We start from the raw sequence: 15,468 nt of genomic DNA on the forward strand, positions 1-15,468 counted from the left end.
CCATTGTTTAAGAAGGGGAACAGAGACTTCCCCAGGAATTATAGACCGGTGAGTCTTACTTCTGTTGTGAGCAAAGTTTTAGAAAAAATTATTAGGGATAGGATTTATAGTTATTTGGAGAGTAATGAATTGATTGGAGATAGTCAGCACGGTTTTGTGAAGGGTAGGTCATGCCTTACTAACCTTATTGAGTTTTTTGAGAAAGTGACCAAAGAGGTGGATGGGGGTAAGGCAGTTGACGTGGTATATATGGACTTTAGTAAGGCGTTTGATAAGGTTCACCATGGAAGGCTTCTGCAGAAAATGCAGATGTATGGGATTGGGGGTGATTTAGTTAATTGGATCAGGAATTGGCTAGCAGATAGGAGACAGAGGGTGGTGGTTGATGGAAAGTATTCGTCATGGAGTTCGGTTACAAGTGGTGTGCCTCAGGGATCTGTTTTGGGGTCACTGCTGTTTGTAATTTTTATTAATGATCTGGATGAGGGTATAGTTGGGTGGATCAGTAAATTTGCTGATGACACCAAAGTCGGAGGAGTGGTAGATAGTGAAGAGGGGTGTCATAGTTTACAGAGAGACTTGGACAAGTTGCAGAGCTGGGCCAAGAGGTGGCGGATGAAGTTTAATGCGGAAAAGTGTGAGGTAATTCACTTTGGCAGGAATAACAGATGTGTAGAGTATAGGGCTAACGGTAGGACTCTGAATAGTGTGGATGAACAGAGGGATCTAGGTGTATGTGTACATAGATCCCTGAAAGTTGGGAATCAAGTAGATAAGGTTGTTAGGAAGGCATACGGTGTCTTGGCATTTATTGGTAGGGGGGTTGAATTTAGGAGCCGCAACGTCATGTTGCAACTGTACAAAACTCTGGTGCGTCCGCACTTGGAGTATTGTGTGCAGTTCTGGTCCCCACATTACAGGAAGGATGTGGAGGCATTGGAGAGGGTGCAGAGGAGGTTTACCAGGATGTTGCCTGGTATGGAGGGAAGGTCCTATGAGGAGAGACTGAGGGATTTGGGGTTGTTTTCGTTAGAAAGAAGGCGGCTAAGAGGGGACCTTATTGAAACATACAAGATGATTAGAGGTTTAGATAGGGTGGACAGTGATAGCCTTTTTCCTCGGATGGAGGAAGCTAGCATGAGGGGGCATAGCTTTAAATTAAGGGGTGGTAGATATAGGACAGATGTCAGAGGTAGGTTCTTTACCCAGAGGGTGGTGAGGGATTGGAATGCCCTGCCTGCTGCGGTTGTAGATGCACCTAGTTTGGGGGCATTTAAGAGATCCGTGGATAGGTTTATGGCTGGAAAGGGATTGGTTTAGGTTAGAGGGTCATTGCTTTTTTAATTGGTCGGCGCAACATCATGGGCCGAAGGGCCTGTTCTGCGCTGTAATGTTCTATGTCCTGGGAGTGTTTGATGGGGACAGTGTAGAGGGAGCTTTACTCTGTATCTAACCCTGTGCTGTACCTGTCGTGGGAGTGTTTGATGGGGACAGTGTAGAGGGAGCTTTACTCTGTATCTAACCCCGTGCTGTGCCTGTCCTGGGAGTGTTTGATGGGGGACAGTGTAGAGGGAGCTTTACTCTGTATCTAACCCCATGCTGCACCTGTCCTGGGAGTGTTTGATAGGGACAGTGTAGAGGGAGTTTTACTCTGTATCTAACCCCGTGCTGTACCTGTCCTGGGAGTGTTTGATGGGGACAGTGTAGAGGGAGCTTTACTCTGTATCTAACCTCGTGCTGTACCTGTCCTGGGAGTGTTTGATGGTGGACAGTGCGGAGGGAGCTTTACTCTGTATCTAACCCCGTGCTGTACCTGTCCTGGGAGTGTTTGATGGGGACAGTGTAGAGGGAGTTTTACTCTGTATCTAACCCCGTGCTGTACCTGTCCTGGGAGTGTTTGATGGGGACAGTGTAGAGGGAGCTTTACTCTGTATCTAACCCCGTGCTGTACCTGTCCTGGGGGTGTTTGATGGGGACAGTGTAGAGGGAGCTTTACTCTGTATCTAACCCTGTGCTGTACCTGTCCTGGGAGTGTTTGATGGGGGACAGTGTAGAGGGAGCTTTACTCTGTATCTAACCCCATGCTGAACCTGTCCTGGGAGTGTTTGATAGGGATAGTGTAGAGGGAGCTTTACTCTGTATCTAACCTCGTGCTGTACCTGTCCTGGGAGTGTTTGATGGGGACAGTGTAGAGGGAGTTTTACTCTGTATCTAACCCCGTGCTGTACCTGTCCTGGGAGTGTTTGATGGGGACAGTGTAGAGGGAGCTTTACTCTGTATCTAACCCCATGCTGAACCTGTCCTGGGAGTGTTTGATGGTGGACAGTGTAGAGGGAGCTTTACTCTGTATCTAACCCCATGCTGAACCTGTCCTGGGAGTGTTTGATGGGGACAGTGTAGAGGGAGCTTTACTCTGTATCTAACCCCGTGCTGTACCTGTCCTGGGAGTGTTTGATGGTGGACAGTGTAGAGGGAGCTTTACTCTGTATCTAACTTGCCCTGTAACTGGAAGGGTTACAAGGTTACCTGGGGGGTGGGGGGGTGCGGGAGGTGGGGAAGGGTGTTGTAAATAGGGTGACGATTGAACTCTCTCCCTTATTGGTGCCAGTCTGTTTACATCCTGGCATTTGAGATGGTGCGGCGAAAGATCGGAACTGGACGCCAGGCAAAGTGAATGATGAACTGCTACACAATTTATTTTAACATTTACAGTTATTTCTGAAGTTACTTACACAGTGAGCGTAGATTCAATTGAAGTGTTGAATCTACCAAAATCCCAGGGTTTCCTCCAGTGAACGGTACAATACAAATTATATTTACAATACAGTACAGCTGTCCTTAGTTTGCGTTTGTGTGGGTGCCCACGTCAACTGTCCCCTCTACCCACGCTATTGGCACCGAGCGTCGAGACGTCTGGAAGGGAACAGTTCCGGCTAGACGGTCGCCCTTGTCTCGGATCATCTTGCCCGCTGGCAGGCTGGCGTGGGTCTCCCTGGCAGGCGGGCCTACCCCGCTGTACTGAGGCGGGCACGGCAGCTGTGCCACGAAGGCCGAGGGGGCCAGGGCTGGCACGGGCGCTCCCATGAAGCTCAGGAAGGCCCCTTCGGCGCCTGGGTACCGGTGGTGGAACGGCAGCACCGGGTAAGTGGCGGCGGGCAGGACCGGGTGCTTGACCATCCCGTGGCAGTAGACCTGGGCGAAGGGGTGACCCGGCAGGCAGTCGCCGGCTGGGCGCGCGGCGGGGGTACCGGTCGGCAGTGCCCTGTCCAGCCGCCCGCCCTGGCAATCCGTCCTCTCCCACGGGTGAGGGTGCGACGCCGGCTGCTGTCTCTCCTCCAGGGCGCTGGGCGTCTCCTCTTCGGGCTGGGGTCTGCCCTCCGGCCTGGGGGTCCCGGAACGGCTGCGCGTGGGGGCGGCTGGCACCGGCGATCGCTGGCAGGCGGGCAGCTGGCTGTCCGCGGACGGGTAGGAGGGCGAGTCTCGTTGGGGGCTTCGGGCTGAAGGTGCCAGGGGGTGCAGGGGCGAGGGTGCCAGGGGGTGCAGGGGCGAGGGTGCCAGGGGGTGCAGGGGCGAGGGTGCCAGGAGGTGCTGGGGCGACCTCTTCTGGTGGGCGCCGGTTTCGGAACAACTCGACCCTGCGAACAAGACACGGGAGGAGAAAGAAGTCTCGGTCAGGTTCCTTGATTCACCCAATACAATGTACCCAGAGGCCCGCTTCTAGCATCGCCCCCCCCCCCCCCCCGACCCTCCGCCTCCCTCCCCCCTCTATCTCCTGCCTCCGTCTCTCTCTCTCTCTCTCCGCCCCTGGGGTCGCCGCACCATTTGAACACCTCCCTCAGAGTGGACGGCAGGTTCCCGTTTTAACCCAACCCGGCCCCGGATTTTGCACAGAGTGGGAACGGTGGAGTTTTGCGACCGATCCGTTCGCCCTCAGCCACACTCAGCGAAGGGTGGATCCGGGTCCCGGCAAAGGCCTCCATCCCATCGAGGCGAGCCGTGGGATGGCTGGTCAAACCGTGCAGGACGGCGTTCCGCTGATTGTAAATGCCCAGGTTCTCTGAAAGAACAGATATCACGGAAACCCACCCACCGCTCTGTCTCTCTCACAGCGTCGCTTTGCTGCTTAATGGTGAGGCCTACGCTCTAGTTCAAGATGAGGCCTACACTCTAGTTAATGGTGAGGCCTCCATTCTAGTTAATGGAGAGGCCTACATTCTGGATAATGGTGAGGCCTACATTCTGGGTAATGGTGAGGCCTACATTCTGGATAATGGTGAGGACTACATTCTGGATAATGGTGAGGCCTACATTCTGGGTAATGGTGAGGCCTACATTCTGGATAATGGTGAGGCCTACATTCTGGGTAATGGTGAGGCCTACATTCTGGGTAATGGTGAGGCCTACATTCTGGGTAATGGTGAGGCCTACATTCTGGGTAATGGTGAGGCCTACATTCTGGATAATGGTGAGGCCTACATTCTGGATAATGGTGAGGCCTACATTCTGGGTAATGGTGAGGCCTACATTCTGGATAATGGTGAGGCCTACATTCTGGGTAATGGTGAGGCCTACATTCTGGGTAATGGTGAGGCCTACATTCTGGGTAATGGTGAGGCCTACATTCTGGGTAATGGTGAGGCCTACATTCTGGATAATGGTGAGGCCTACATTCTGGGTAATGGTGAGGCCTACATTCTGGATAATGGTGAGGACTACATTCTGGATAATGGTGAGGCCTACATTCTGGGTAATGGTGAGGCCTACATTCTGGATAATGGTGAGGCCTACATTCTGGGTAATGGTGAGGCCTACATTCTGGGTAATGGTGAGGCCTACATTCTGGGTAATGGTGAGGCCTACATTCTGGGTAATGGTGAGGCCTACATTCTGGATAATGGTGAGGCCTACATTCTGGATAATGGTGAGGCCTACATTCTGGGTAATGGTGAGGCCTACATTCTGGATAATGGTGAGGCCTACATTCTGGGTAATGGTGAGGCCTACATTCTGGGTAATGGTGAGGCCTACATTCTGGGTAATGGTGAGGCCTACATTCTGGGTAATGGTGAGGCCTACATTCTGGGTAATGGTGAGGCCTACATTCTGGGTAATGGTGAGGCCTACATTCTGGATAATGGTGAGGCCTACACTCTAGTTAATGTTGAGGCCTGCGTTCTGGTGAATGGTGAGGCCTACACTCTAGTTAATGTTGAGGCCTACATTCTGGTGAATGGTGAGGCCTACATTCTGGGTAATGGTGAGGCCTACATTCTGGGTAATGGTGAGGCCAACATTCTGGGTAATGGTGAGGCCTACATTCTAGAGAATGGTGAGGCCAACATTCTGGATAATGTTGAGGCCTACATTCTAGAGAATGGTGAGGCCTACACTCTAGTTAATGTTGAGGCCTGCGTTCTGGTGAATGGTGAGGCCTACACTCTAGTTAATGTTGAGGCCTACATTCTGGTGAATGGTGAAGCCAACATTCTGGATAATGGTGAGGCCTACATTCTAGAGAATGGTGAGGCCTACATTCTGGATAATGGTGAGGCCTACATTCTGCATAATGGTGAGGCCAACATTCTAGCTTGTGGTGAGGCTTACATTCTAGTTAACGGTGAAACCTACACTCTGGCTAGCGATGAGGCTTACATTTTAGTTAATGTTGAGGTCTACATTCTAGTTAATGGTGAGGCCTACATTCTAGAGAATGGTGAGGCCAACATTCTGGATAATGGTGAGGCCTACATTCTAGATAATGGTGATGCCTACCCTCTCGTTCATGATGAGGCCTACACTCTAGTTAATGTTGAGGCCTACGTTCTGGTGAATGGTGAGGCTTACACTCTAGTTAATGTTGAGGCCTACATTCTGGAGAATGGTGAGGCCAATATTCTGGATAATGGTGAGGCCAACATTCTAGCTTGTGGTGAGGCTTACATTCTAGTTAACGGTGAAACCTACACTCTGGCTAGCGATGAGGCTTACATTTTAGTTAATGTTGAGGTCTACATTCTAGTTAATGGTGAGGCCTACATTCTAGAGAATGGTGAGGCGAACATTCTGGATAATGGTGAGGCCTACATTCTAGAGAATGGTGAGGCCTACATTCTAGAGAATGGTGAAGCCTACATTCTAGAGAATGATGAAGCCTACATTCTAGATAATGGTGAAGCCTACATTCTAGAGAGTGGGGGGGCCAACATTCTAGATAATGGTGAGGCCTACATTCTAGTTCATGGTAAAGCCTACATTCTAGCTTGTGGTGAGGCTTACATTCTAGTTAACGGTGAAACCTACACCCTGGCTAGCGATGAGGCTTACATTTTAGTTAATGTTGAGGCCTACATTCTAGTTAATGGTGAGGCCTACATTCTACTTAATGATAAGGCCTACATTCTGGCGTATGGTGAGGCCTACATTCTGGATAATGGTGAAGCCGGCATTCTAGAAACGGTGGGGCCTACAACTATTTAATGGGTGAGGCCTACATTCCAGTTAATGGTTAAGCCTACATTTTAGTTAATAATGAGGCCTATACTCCAGCAGATGATGAAGCCTTCATGCTGGTTAAAGAAAATCAGGCCTGATACATTTACAGGGGAGGGGACACAAGGTAAATTGCTCTTGCAGAGATAGAATTATACAGTGCAGAAGAAGCCTCTCGGTCCATGAGTCCGTACCGACACATTAGAAACACCTGAACTCCCATCTAATCCCATTGACCAGCACTAGGCCCTGAATATTATGGTATGCTAAGTGCTCATCCAGGTACTTTTGAAGGATGTGAGGCTTTCCACCTCTCTGCCCCTCCTAGGCCCCGCATTCCACTGAATGGCTCCTTCTGTGCGTTACAAATTGTCTGAGAGGCTCTCGATAATCCATGTGTATGTTTCCCACAGATTGCCTTCATCCTACCCCCACCTGCCATCCACATCCCTCCCCCTCCCTGCCTCCCCGCCCCCTCCGGACACAGGTCTCTGTCTCCAATCCCCCTCAGGCCTGAACATAAAGGGGGTTTCCCGACGCTGGATTCTCACCGTGGGGGACAGAGAGGGGCGAGTTTGACGTGCTGTTTGGCGACGGACATTCCTTTATCACGCTGGTCAACCTCTGGCAGGAGAGGGGCTGAGCGACGCTCCGACTCGCTTTCCCTCGGAGGATGTCAATCACCTGGCAACGACACAGAGACCTCCGTCAAGCCATTGGAACGTTGACGGCATGTCGGACCCTCCCCCTGCGCTTGCTTGCCCCCACTCTGGGCTGACAATGAAATCGGGCCTAGTTTCCAGGCTTGGGCAAGGGGAGACGATGTCCGAGATAGAATCACACAGTGCAGGAGAGGCCCTTCGGCCCATCGAGTCTGTACCGACACATTCGAAACACCCGAACTCCCACCTAATCCCATTGACCAGCACTAGGCCCTGAATGTTATGGTGAGCCAAGTTCTCATCCAGGTACTTCTAAAGGGTGTGAGGCATCCTGCCTCCACTACCCTCCCAGGCAGCGCACTCCAGGCCGGCACCACCCTCTGGGTAAAAAAGCTTCTCTTCACATCCCCCTCCAAACCTCCTGCCCCTCACCTTGAACCTGTGTCCCCTCGTGACTGACCTTCAGCTGAGGGGAACAGCTCCTAGGCCGAAGGGCCTGTTTCCTGTGCTGTACTGTCCTCCGTATCCACTCTGTCCGTGCCCCTCATAATCGTGAACGCCTCAATCAGGTCGCCCCCCCCCCCCTCAGTCTTCTCTGCTCCAGAGAAAACAACCCAAATCTATCCAACCTCTCTTCATAACTCAAATGTTCCGTCCCCGGGGCAACATCCTGGTCAATTTCCTCCACGCCCCCCCCCCCCCCCCCCACCTCCAGTGCGATCCCCGTCCTTCCGATAACGTGGCCATTCGGCCCTCTCCCGCCACCTGCACCCCAAGCCTGCTCCAACACAATCGTGGCTGAGTTTCCCCCTCAGCAATCATTCCTCCTTCTCCTTCCCATGGGCCTTGGGCCTGGCTGGCATGGCCGCCATCTGTCGCCCAGCCCTTGAACTGTGGGGCATGCTGGGCCATTTTGGAAGGGCGGTTTTAGAATTGTCGAGCGGGTGACTGTGGGACTGGAGTCACGTGTAGGCCAGACCGGGTTGAGGGCAGCGAAAGAGGCTTTCTTTTCAGTCGATGACGGTTGCTATGGTCACCGTTACCGAGGCTAGCTTTCAATCCTAGATCTTATTCCATGGGGGGGGGGGGGCGGTTCTGCTCTCCAGAACTATCACAGCCTCTAGGCCTCAGGCAGCCTCAGCTGCCCAGGGGTGAAGGATTGCCCGCACGAACCTTCTTGTTCTTGGCCACCATCAGCGAGGTGTCGTTGTGACAGTTTTTAATGCTGCTGTCGGCCCCGTTTTTCAGGAGCACCTTCACGATTTCCATCAGGCCCCGGCCACTGGAGGAGTGTAAGGCCGTGTTTCCCGAGTACGTCTGCAGGTTCACGTTCGCCCCGTGCTGGAGGGAGAGACACAACAAGGCCGTCAATTCCAACCGCTGCGCCGCAAGGAACCTTTCCACACTAGGCCACAGCCCAGCACTGAATGAAACAAGCCAGGTTCAGCGGCGAGCCAGGCTAGGCCTAAGGCCTACACCTCTTACTCCTGCCATGGGGCACCTCCAGGGAAGAGAGGGCCCTGGGTTTTTTGGCCAATTCGCCACACACCGCCCAGCCATCCACTTGATCAGAGTTTGGGAGGAGAACTGGAAGATTGACGATCCCCCCGAGGTGTCACTACCCAGGTCAGCCAAAGGTCAGAAGTGTGGTGTGGGCAAAAGTGGGGGGCCACCTCCAATGGAAAGACAAAGTCCCCATTTACCATACAATCTCAGAGCGATAATGTATCCCAGCGTGTTTCAGGGGCGAATAAAAAGCAAGATTTGACACCAAGGTTCAGGTAAGGAGATACGAGAGGCAGCTGACCAAAAAATCCAGTCCAACAGCTCAGTTTTGAGGAGCGTCTAAAGGTAGGAGAGGGACGTGCAGAGAGGGACGTAAGAGGTTTAGGGTGGAAATTCCAGAGCCTCGGGCCTACATGGGCAGCTGCCAATGGCGGAGTGATGGGGAATCGGGGGATGCTCAAGAGGCTGGAATTGGAGGAGCGCAGAGGTCTCAGAGGGGTGTCGGGTTGGAGATTACAGAGATAAGGAGTGCTGTCAGGGCTGGAGGATGTTATAGAGATAGAGAGGGGTGTAGGGGTTGGAGGAGGTTACGGAGATAGGGAGAGGTGTAGGGGCTGAAGGATGTTATAGAGATAGGGAAGGTTGTAGGGGCTGGGGGAGGTTACGGAGATAGGGAGGGGTGTGGGGGCTGGAGGAGGTTACAGAGATAGGGAGGGTTGTAGGGGCTGGAGGAGGTTACAAAGATAGGGAGGGGCGTAGGGGCTGGAGGAAGTTACAGAGATAGGGAGGGTTATAGGGGCTGGAGGAGGTTACAGAGAAAGGGAGGGTTGTAGGGGCTGAAGGAGGTTACAGAGATAGGGAGGGTTGTAGGAGCTGGAGGAGGTTACAGAGATAGGGAGGGGTGTGGGAGCTGGAGTTACAGAGATAGGGAGGGTTGTAGGGGCTGGAGGAGGTTCTGGAGATAGTGAGGGGTGTAGGGGCTGGAGTTACAGAGATGGGGAGGGGTGTAGGGGCTGGAGGAGGTTACAGAGATAGTGAGGGGTGTAGGGGCTGGAGGAGGTTACGGAGATAGTGAGGGTTGTAGGGGCTGGAAGAGGTTACGGAGATAGGGAGGGTTGTAGGGGCTGGAGGAGGTTACGGAGATAGTGAGGGGTGTAGGGGCTGGAGGAGGTTACGGAGATAGTGAGGGGTGTAGGGGCTGGAGGAGGTTACGGAGATAGTGAGGGGTGTAGGGGCTGGAGGAGGTTACGGAGATAGTGAGGGGTGTAGGAGCTGGAGGAGGTTACGGAGATAGTGAGGGTTGTAGGGGCTGGAAGAGGTTACAGAGATAGGGAGGGTTGTAGGGGCTGGAGGAGGTTACGGAGATAGTGAGGGGTGTAGGAGCTGGAGGAGGTTACGGAGATAGTGAGGGTTGTAGGGGCTGGAGGAGGTTACAGAGATAGGGAGGGTTGTAGGGGCTGGAGGAGGTTATGGAGATAGTGAGGGGTGTAGGGGCTGGAGGAGGTTACGGAGATAGTGAGGGGTGTAGGGGCTGGAGGAGGTTACGGAGATAGGGAGGGGTGTAGGGGCTGGAGGAGGTTACGGAGATAGTGAGGGGTGTAGGGGCTGGAGGAGGTTACGGAGATAGTGAGGGGTGTAGGGGCTGGAGGAGGTTACGGAGATACTGAGGGGTGTAGGGGCTGGAGGAGGTTACGGAGATAGTAAGGGTTGTAGGGGCTGGAGGAGGTTACGGAGATAGTGAGGGGTGTAGGGGCTGGAGGAGGTTACGGCGATAGTGAGGGGTGTAGGGGCTGGAGGAGGTTACGGAGATAGTGAGGGGTATAGGAGCTGGAGGAGGTTACGGAGATAGTGAGGGGTGTCGGGGCTGGAGGAGGTTATGGAGATAGTGAGGGGTGTAGGGGCTGGAGTTACGGAGATAGTGAGGGGTGTAGGGGCTGGAAGAGGTTACAGAGATAAGGAGGGGTGTAGGGGCTGGAGGAGGTTACGGAGATAGGGAGGGTTGTAGGGGCTGGAAGAGGTTACGGAGATAGGGAGGGTTGTAGGGGCTGGAGGAGGTTACAGAGATAGGGAGGGGTGTAGGGGCTGGAGGAGGTTACGGAGATAGGGAGGGTTGTAGGGGCTGGAGGAGGTTACAGGGATAGGGAGGGGTTTAGGGGCTGGAGGAGGTTACAGAGATAGGGAGGGTTGTAGGAGCTGGAGGAAGTTACGGAGATAGTGAGGGGTGTGGGGGCTGGAGTTACAGAGATAGTGAGGGGTATAGGAGCTGGAGGAGGTTACGGAGATAGTGAGGGGTGTAGGGGCTGGAGTTACAGAGATAGGGAGGGTTGTAGGGGCTGGAGGAGGTTACGGAGATAGTGAGGGGTGTAGGGGCTGGAGGAGATTACGGAGATAGTGAGGGGTGTCGGGGCTGGAGGAGGTTACGGAGATAGTGAGGGGTGTCGGGGCTGGAAGAGGTTACGGAGATAGTGAGGGGTGTCGGGGCTGGAGAAGGTTACGGAGATAGTGAGGGGTGTCGGGGCTGGAAGAGGTTACGGAGATAGTGAGGGGTGTCGGGGCTGGAAGAGGTTACGGGGATAGTGAGGGGTGTCGGGGCTGGAAGAGGTTACGGAGATAGTGAGGGGTGTAGGGGCTGGAAGAGGTAGTATTTTTTCTCCGATAGTTGCTCCCCTGACAGGCTGGCTGGGCTCTGCTCTGGAACCTTACCTCCAGCAGCAGGTTCACCATGTCTAGGTGGTTACTCTCTGCCGCGTGCACTAAAGGCGTCCGCCCGCTCTTTATGTCCTGCAAGAAAGAAGAAATGTACACAGTCACGTGAAGTGTTGCTTTTGGGAGAGTCACATTCCATCCTCCCTCACACAGCAGAGCGGCGAGTTCACATTTGCCTCCCCCAAGTTCCAGTCAATGACCATCTCCAATGAGAGAGGACGTCACCATTGCCCCTTGGCATTCGATGGCATTATCAAGGCTGAATTGCCCTGGGGTGATCCTGGGGGCTACCGTTGGCCAGAAACTGGACTGGACTTGACGTATAAATGCCGTGAGCATCAGCGCAGGTCAGAGGCTGGGAACCCTGCAGTGAGTAACTCACCTCCTTGACTCCCTGTCTGCCATCCACAAGTGTGAGGGAATGCTCCCCACTTTCCTGGGATGGGTGCAGCTCCAAGACGCCGCCCCGGACAAAGCAGCACCCCCCCCCCTTGATCGACAAGCTAACCACAAACATCTAATCGCCCCCACCATCGATGCATAGTGACAGCAGATACCTGGGAACGCCCAAACCCCCACCCCCACATCGAAGCTTCCCCTACGGGTCTCTCACCATCCCGACTTGGAAATATATTGGCCGTTCCTTCACTGTGGCTGGGGTCAAAATCTTGGAACTCCCTCCCTAACAGCACGGTGGGTATACCTACAACCCGCAGCGGGTTCAAGAAGGCAGCTCGCCCCCACCTTCTCAAAGGGGGCAATGAGCGCCAACAAGTCGAAGTGTCGCACAGGGGCAGTCCCTCCGGCCCTCCGAGCCCGAGCCGAGCGTGACGCCCGAACCAAACTCAACTAGAAAGAACCTTCCGGCCTTCCCCGGGTCGTTCCTTCCTTGTCACTGGGTCAAATTTCCTCCCCAGCGGCATTGTGGGTACGTCTACACCGTCCAGGATTGCGTTGGCTTCAAGATGGCCTCTCACCCACAACTTTCACGGTGGTGGTGTGGGTGTGGGGTGGTGCCAGCCTTGCCCAGGGACGGGGGTGGAGGGGGCCAGAAGGTGGGCGGGTAGAGGGAGAGGGGTATACCCAGCTCCCCAAGAGGGGGAGGGTGTCCCCAACTTCCCAAGAGTGAAACCAAGCGAAGGGAAATGACTTCCATCAGGCAATGCCAAACCCATCGACGGCACCACCACCCCCCCCAACAACACCAACCCAGCGAGATTGGGTACGTTAACCCCCCACCGATGCAGGGATGTGTGGGACGGAGGGGTAGCATAGTGGTGATGGGGGGGGTGGTCTTGAGGTGAGCTTACCACAGCGTCGACATCGGCTCCCTGGTTCAGCAAGTAAGCGGCGATCTCCCTGTGGCAGCTGTTGACGGCAACATGGAGGGGTGTGTAGCCTTGGTGACGGAGAGGAGACAGGAGGGGAAAGAAAAACACAATAACAGGGTGAGATTGAGACTGAGTGACGTGGCTGTGAAATTCTGGGGGATTACCGAGAGACAACAGGTTATTAATATCAAACTGCCTCTCAGAACCCCGGATCTATTAATAAAAAAAACCAGAACCACCTTAAAGGGAAGGAAGTCGTGCCTCTTATTTGATGCTTTGTTTTTCTTCTCTGTTTTTGCTTTGAACGTATTTTTAGCTGGGAACTAATGAGCAAGAAAGGTCCCTTCGAGAAGATTGAGGGGAGGCGAGCGGGAGGGCGGGGGGTGAGGGGGTTGGGGGGCAGATTAACCAGGAAACCTTAGGCACAGAGGTGGAGGCAATGGGCGACAATACAGGCCGGGATAGGGGATGCTGCATTTACACGGCGTCTCGCCCGGAGCCTCAGGAGCCGGCCCGGAAGGTCTCTCGGCCTCAAGAGCACCAGGGCAAGCGCACAGCAAGATCCAGAAATGGCTATACAGTGCAACTGCTCAAGATCGCCCCCCCCCCCCCATGTTGTAGACGGAGCTGCTTGGCCTTTAAGTGAGATGTGAGTGTCACTAGGCCCAACCCAGGCCAAACCAGACTAGGCCAAACCAGACCAGACCAGACTGGAATAGGCCAAACAGACCAGACTAGGCCAAACAGACCAGACCAGGCCAGACTAGGCCAAATAGACCAGACCAGACCAGACTAGGACAAATAGACCAGACCAGACCAGACTAGGCCAAACAGACCAGGCCAGACCAGTTTAGGCCAAACAGACCAGACTAGGCCAAATAGACCAGACCAGGCCAGACTAGGCCAAATAGACCAGACCAGACCAGACTAGGCCAAACAGACCAGACCAGACCAGACTAGGCCAAACAGACCAGACCAGGCCAGACTAGGCCAAACAGACCAGACCTGTTTAGGCCAAACAGACCAGACCAGACCTGTTTAGGCCAAACAGACCAGACCAGACCAGACTAGGCCAAATAGACCAGACCAGGCCAGACTAGGCCGAACAGACCAGACCAGACTAGGCCAAACAGACCAGACCAGACTAGGCTGAACCCAGCCAACCCAGGCAAGATAGCCCTTCACTGCCCCTTTCCCTAACGTGTGTCCCCCTCTGGTTATCCAGACTCCTGCCACTGAACGCGAACTTATCTCCTTGCACCAATGTCCCCACAGGGTCCTCATATATATTTTTAAGAATCTCTACCGTGCAGAAGGAGGCCATTTGGCCCTTCGAGTCTGCACCGACCGCAATCCCACCCAGGCCCGATCCCCGTAACCCCATGCATTTACCCTGCTGATCCCCCTGACCCTAGGGTCAATTTAATACGGCCAATCGACCAAACCCGAGCCCCCACTCTCCTGCTGTCTTCCTGGAATGGGGAGGGAGGTGGAAAGGTGGGGGTGGGGAGGGGGGAGGTGGATGCTGGGCTATCATTGGGAAAGTGAAAAACAATTATGCATCCAATATCCATTCATAACTACCACATATCCCTATGGGGGGCCCAGTGGCACAGTGGTGAGCACTGCTGCCTCGCAGCTCCAGGGACCCGGGTTCAATTCCCGGCTCGGGTCACTGTCTGTGTGGAGTCTGCACATTGTCCCCGTGTCTGCTTGGGTTTCCTAAGGGGGCTCCGGTTTCCCCCCACAGCCCAATGATGTGTAGGTTAGGTGGATTGGCCATGCTAAATTGCCTTATGGTTTGCTTTTGTATGAATGTATGAGTGAACAGTTGTGTGAAAGGTGAGTATGTGGGTGGGGGTGGAGTGGGGGAGTGGGGGGGTGGGGGGAGGGGGTGAGTATGTGTGTGAAAGATGAGAGAGTGTCTGCGTGAGAGTGCATTGTATACGTCACCAAAAGAGATAATGCTGGAAAATCTCAGCAGGTCTGGCAGCATCTGTCAGGAGAGAAAAGGGCGGATGTTTCGAGTCCAGATCACCCTTTATCAAAGCTGCAAATCTGGACTCAAAACATCGGCTTCTTCTCTCCTGACAAACGCTGCCAGACCTGTTGGGGTTTTTCAGCATTTTCTCTTTTGGTTTCAGATTCCAATATCTGCTGTAATTTACTTTTATGCAGGTGTATGTATGTGCCTGAGTGTATGTGAGCGTATGTGTGAGTGTGTGCGTGCGAGTGTGTGTGTGAGTGTGTGTGCGAGTGTGTGAGTGCGTGCGCGGGTGTGTGTGTGTGTGTGTGTGCGCGTGTGTGTGTGTGTGTGTGTGTGTGTGTATGTGTGAGCGTGTTTGCGAGCGTGAGCGTGTGTGTGTGTGTGTGTTTGCGAGTGAGAGTGTGTGTGTGTGAGTGTGTGGGTGTGTGTGTGCGTGGGAGTGTATGTGTGAGTGTGTGTGCGAGTGTGTGTGTGTGAGTGAGTGTGAGTGTGTGTGTGAGTGTATGTGTGAGCGTATGTGTGAGTGTGTGAGTGAGTGTGAGTCTGTGTGTGTGAGTGTACGTGTGAGCGTATGTGTGAGTGTGTGTGCGAGTGTGTGTGTGTGAGTGAGTGTGAGTGTGTGTGTGAGTGTATGTGTGAGCGTATGTGTGAGTGTGTGAGTGAGTGTGAGTCTGTGTGTGTGAGTGTACGTGTGAGCGTATGTGTGAGTGTGTGTGCGAGTGTGTGAGTGGATGTGTGTGTGTGTGTGTGTGAGTGTGTGAATGTATGAGTGTGTGTGTGAGTGTGA

General features: G+C 53.7%; 1 protein-coding gene across 1 annotated transcript in view; it reads right to left on the reverse strand.

The window, feature by feature from the left end:
• Positions 1-2,838: 2,838 nt before the first annotated feature.
• The window catches only part of LOC145337598 (uncharacterized), a gene marked incomplete at its 5' end in the record, with an annotated part of 50,595 nt that continues 37,965 nt past the window's right edge, over positions 2,839-15,468 (reverse strand). Inside the window, 5 exons of the mRNA XM_080182391.1 lie at positions 2,839-3,635; positions 7,041-7,173; positions 8,325-8,492; positions 11,361-11,438; positions 12,674-12,762. Coding sequence (XP_080038517.1) covers positions 2,839-3,635; positions 7,041-7,173; positions 8,325-8,492; positions 11,361-11,438; positions 12,674-12,762 — 1,265 coding nt within the window. The remainder of the gene's footprint in view (positions 3,636-7,040; positions 7,174-8,324; positions 8,493-11,360; positions 11,439-12,673; positions 12,763-15,468) is intronic.

The sequence above is a fragment of the Carcharhinus amblyrhynchos genome, unplaced genomic scaffold (genome assembly GCF_965287045.1).
Source record: "Carcharhinus amblyrhynchos unplaced genomic scaffold, sCarAmb.v2.hapA scaffold_53, whole genome shotgun sequence".
NCBI classification, from domain to species: domain Eukaryota; kingdom Metazoa; phylum Chordata; class Chondrichthyes; order Carcharhiniformes; family Carcharhinidae; genus Carcharhinus; species Carcharhinus amblyrhynchos.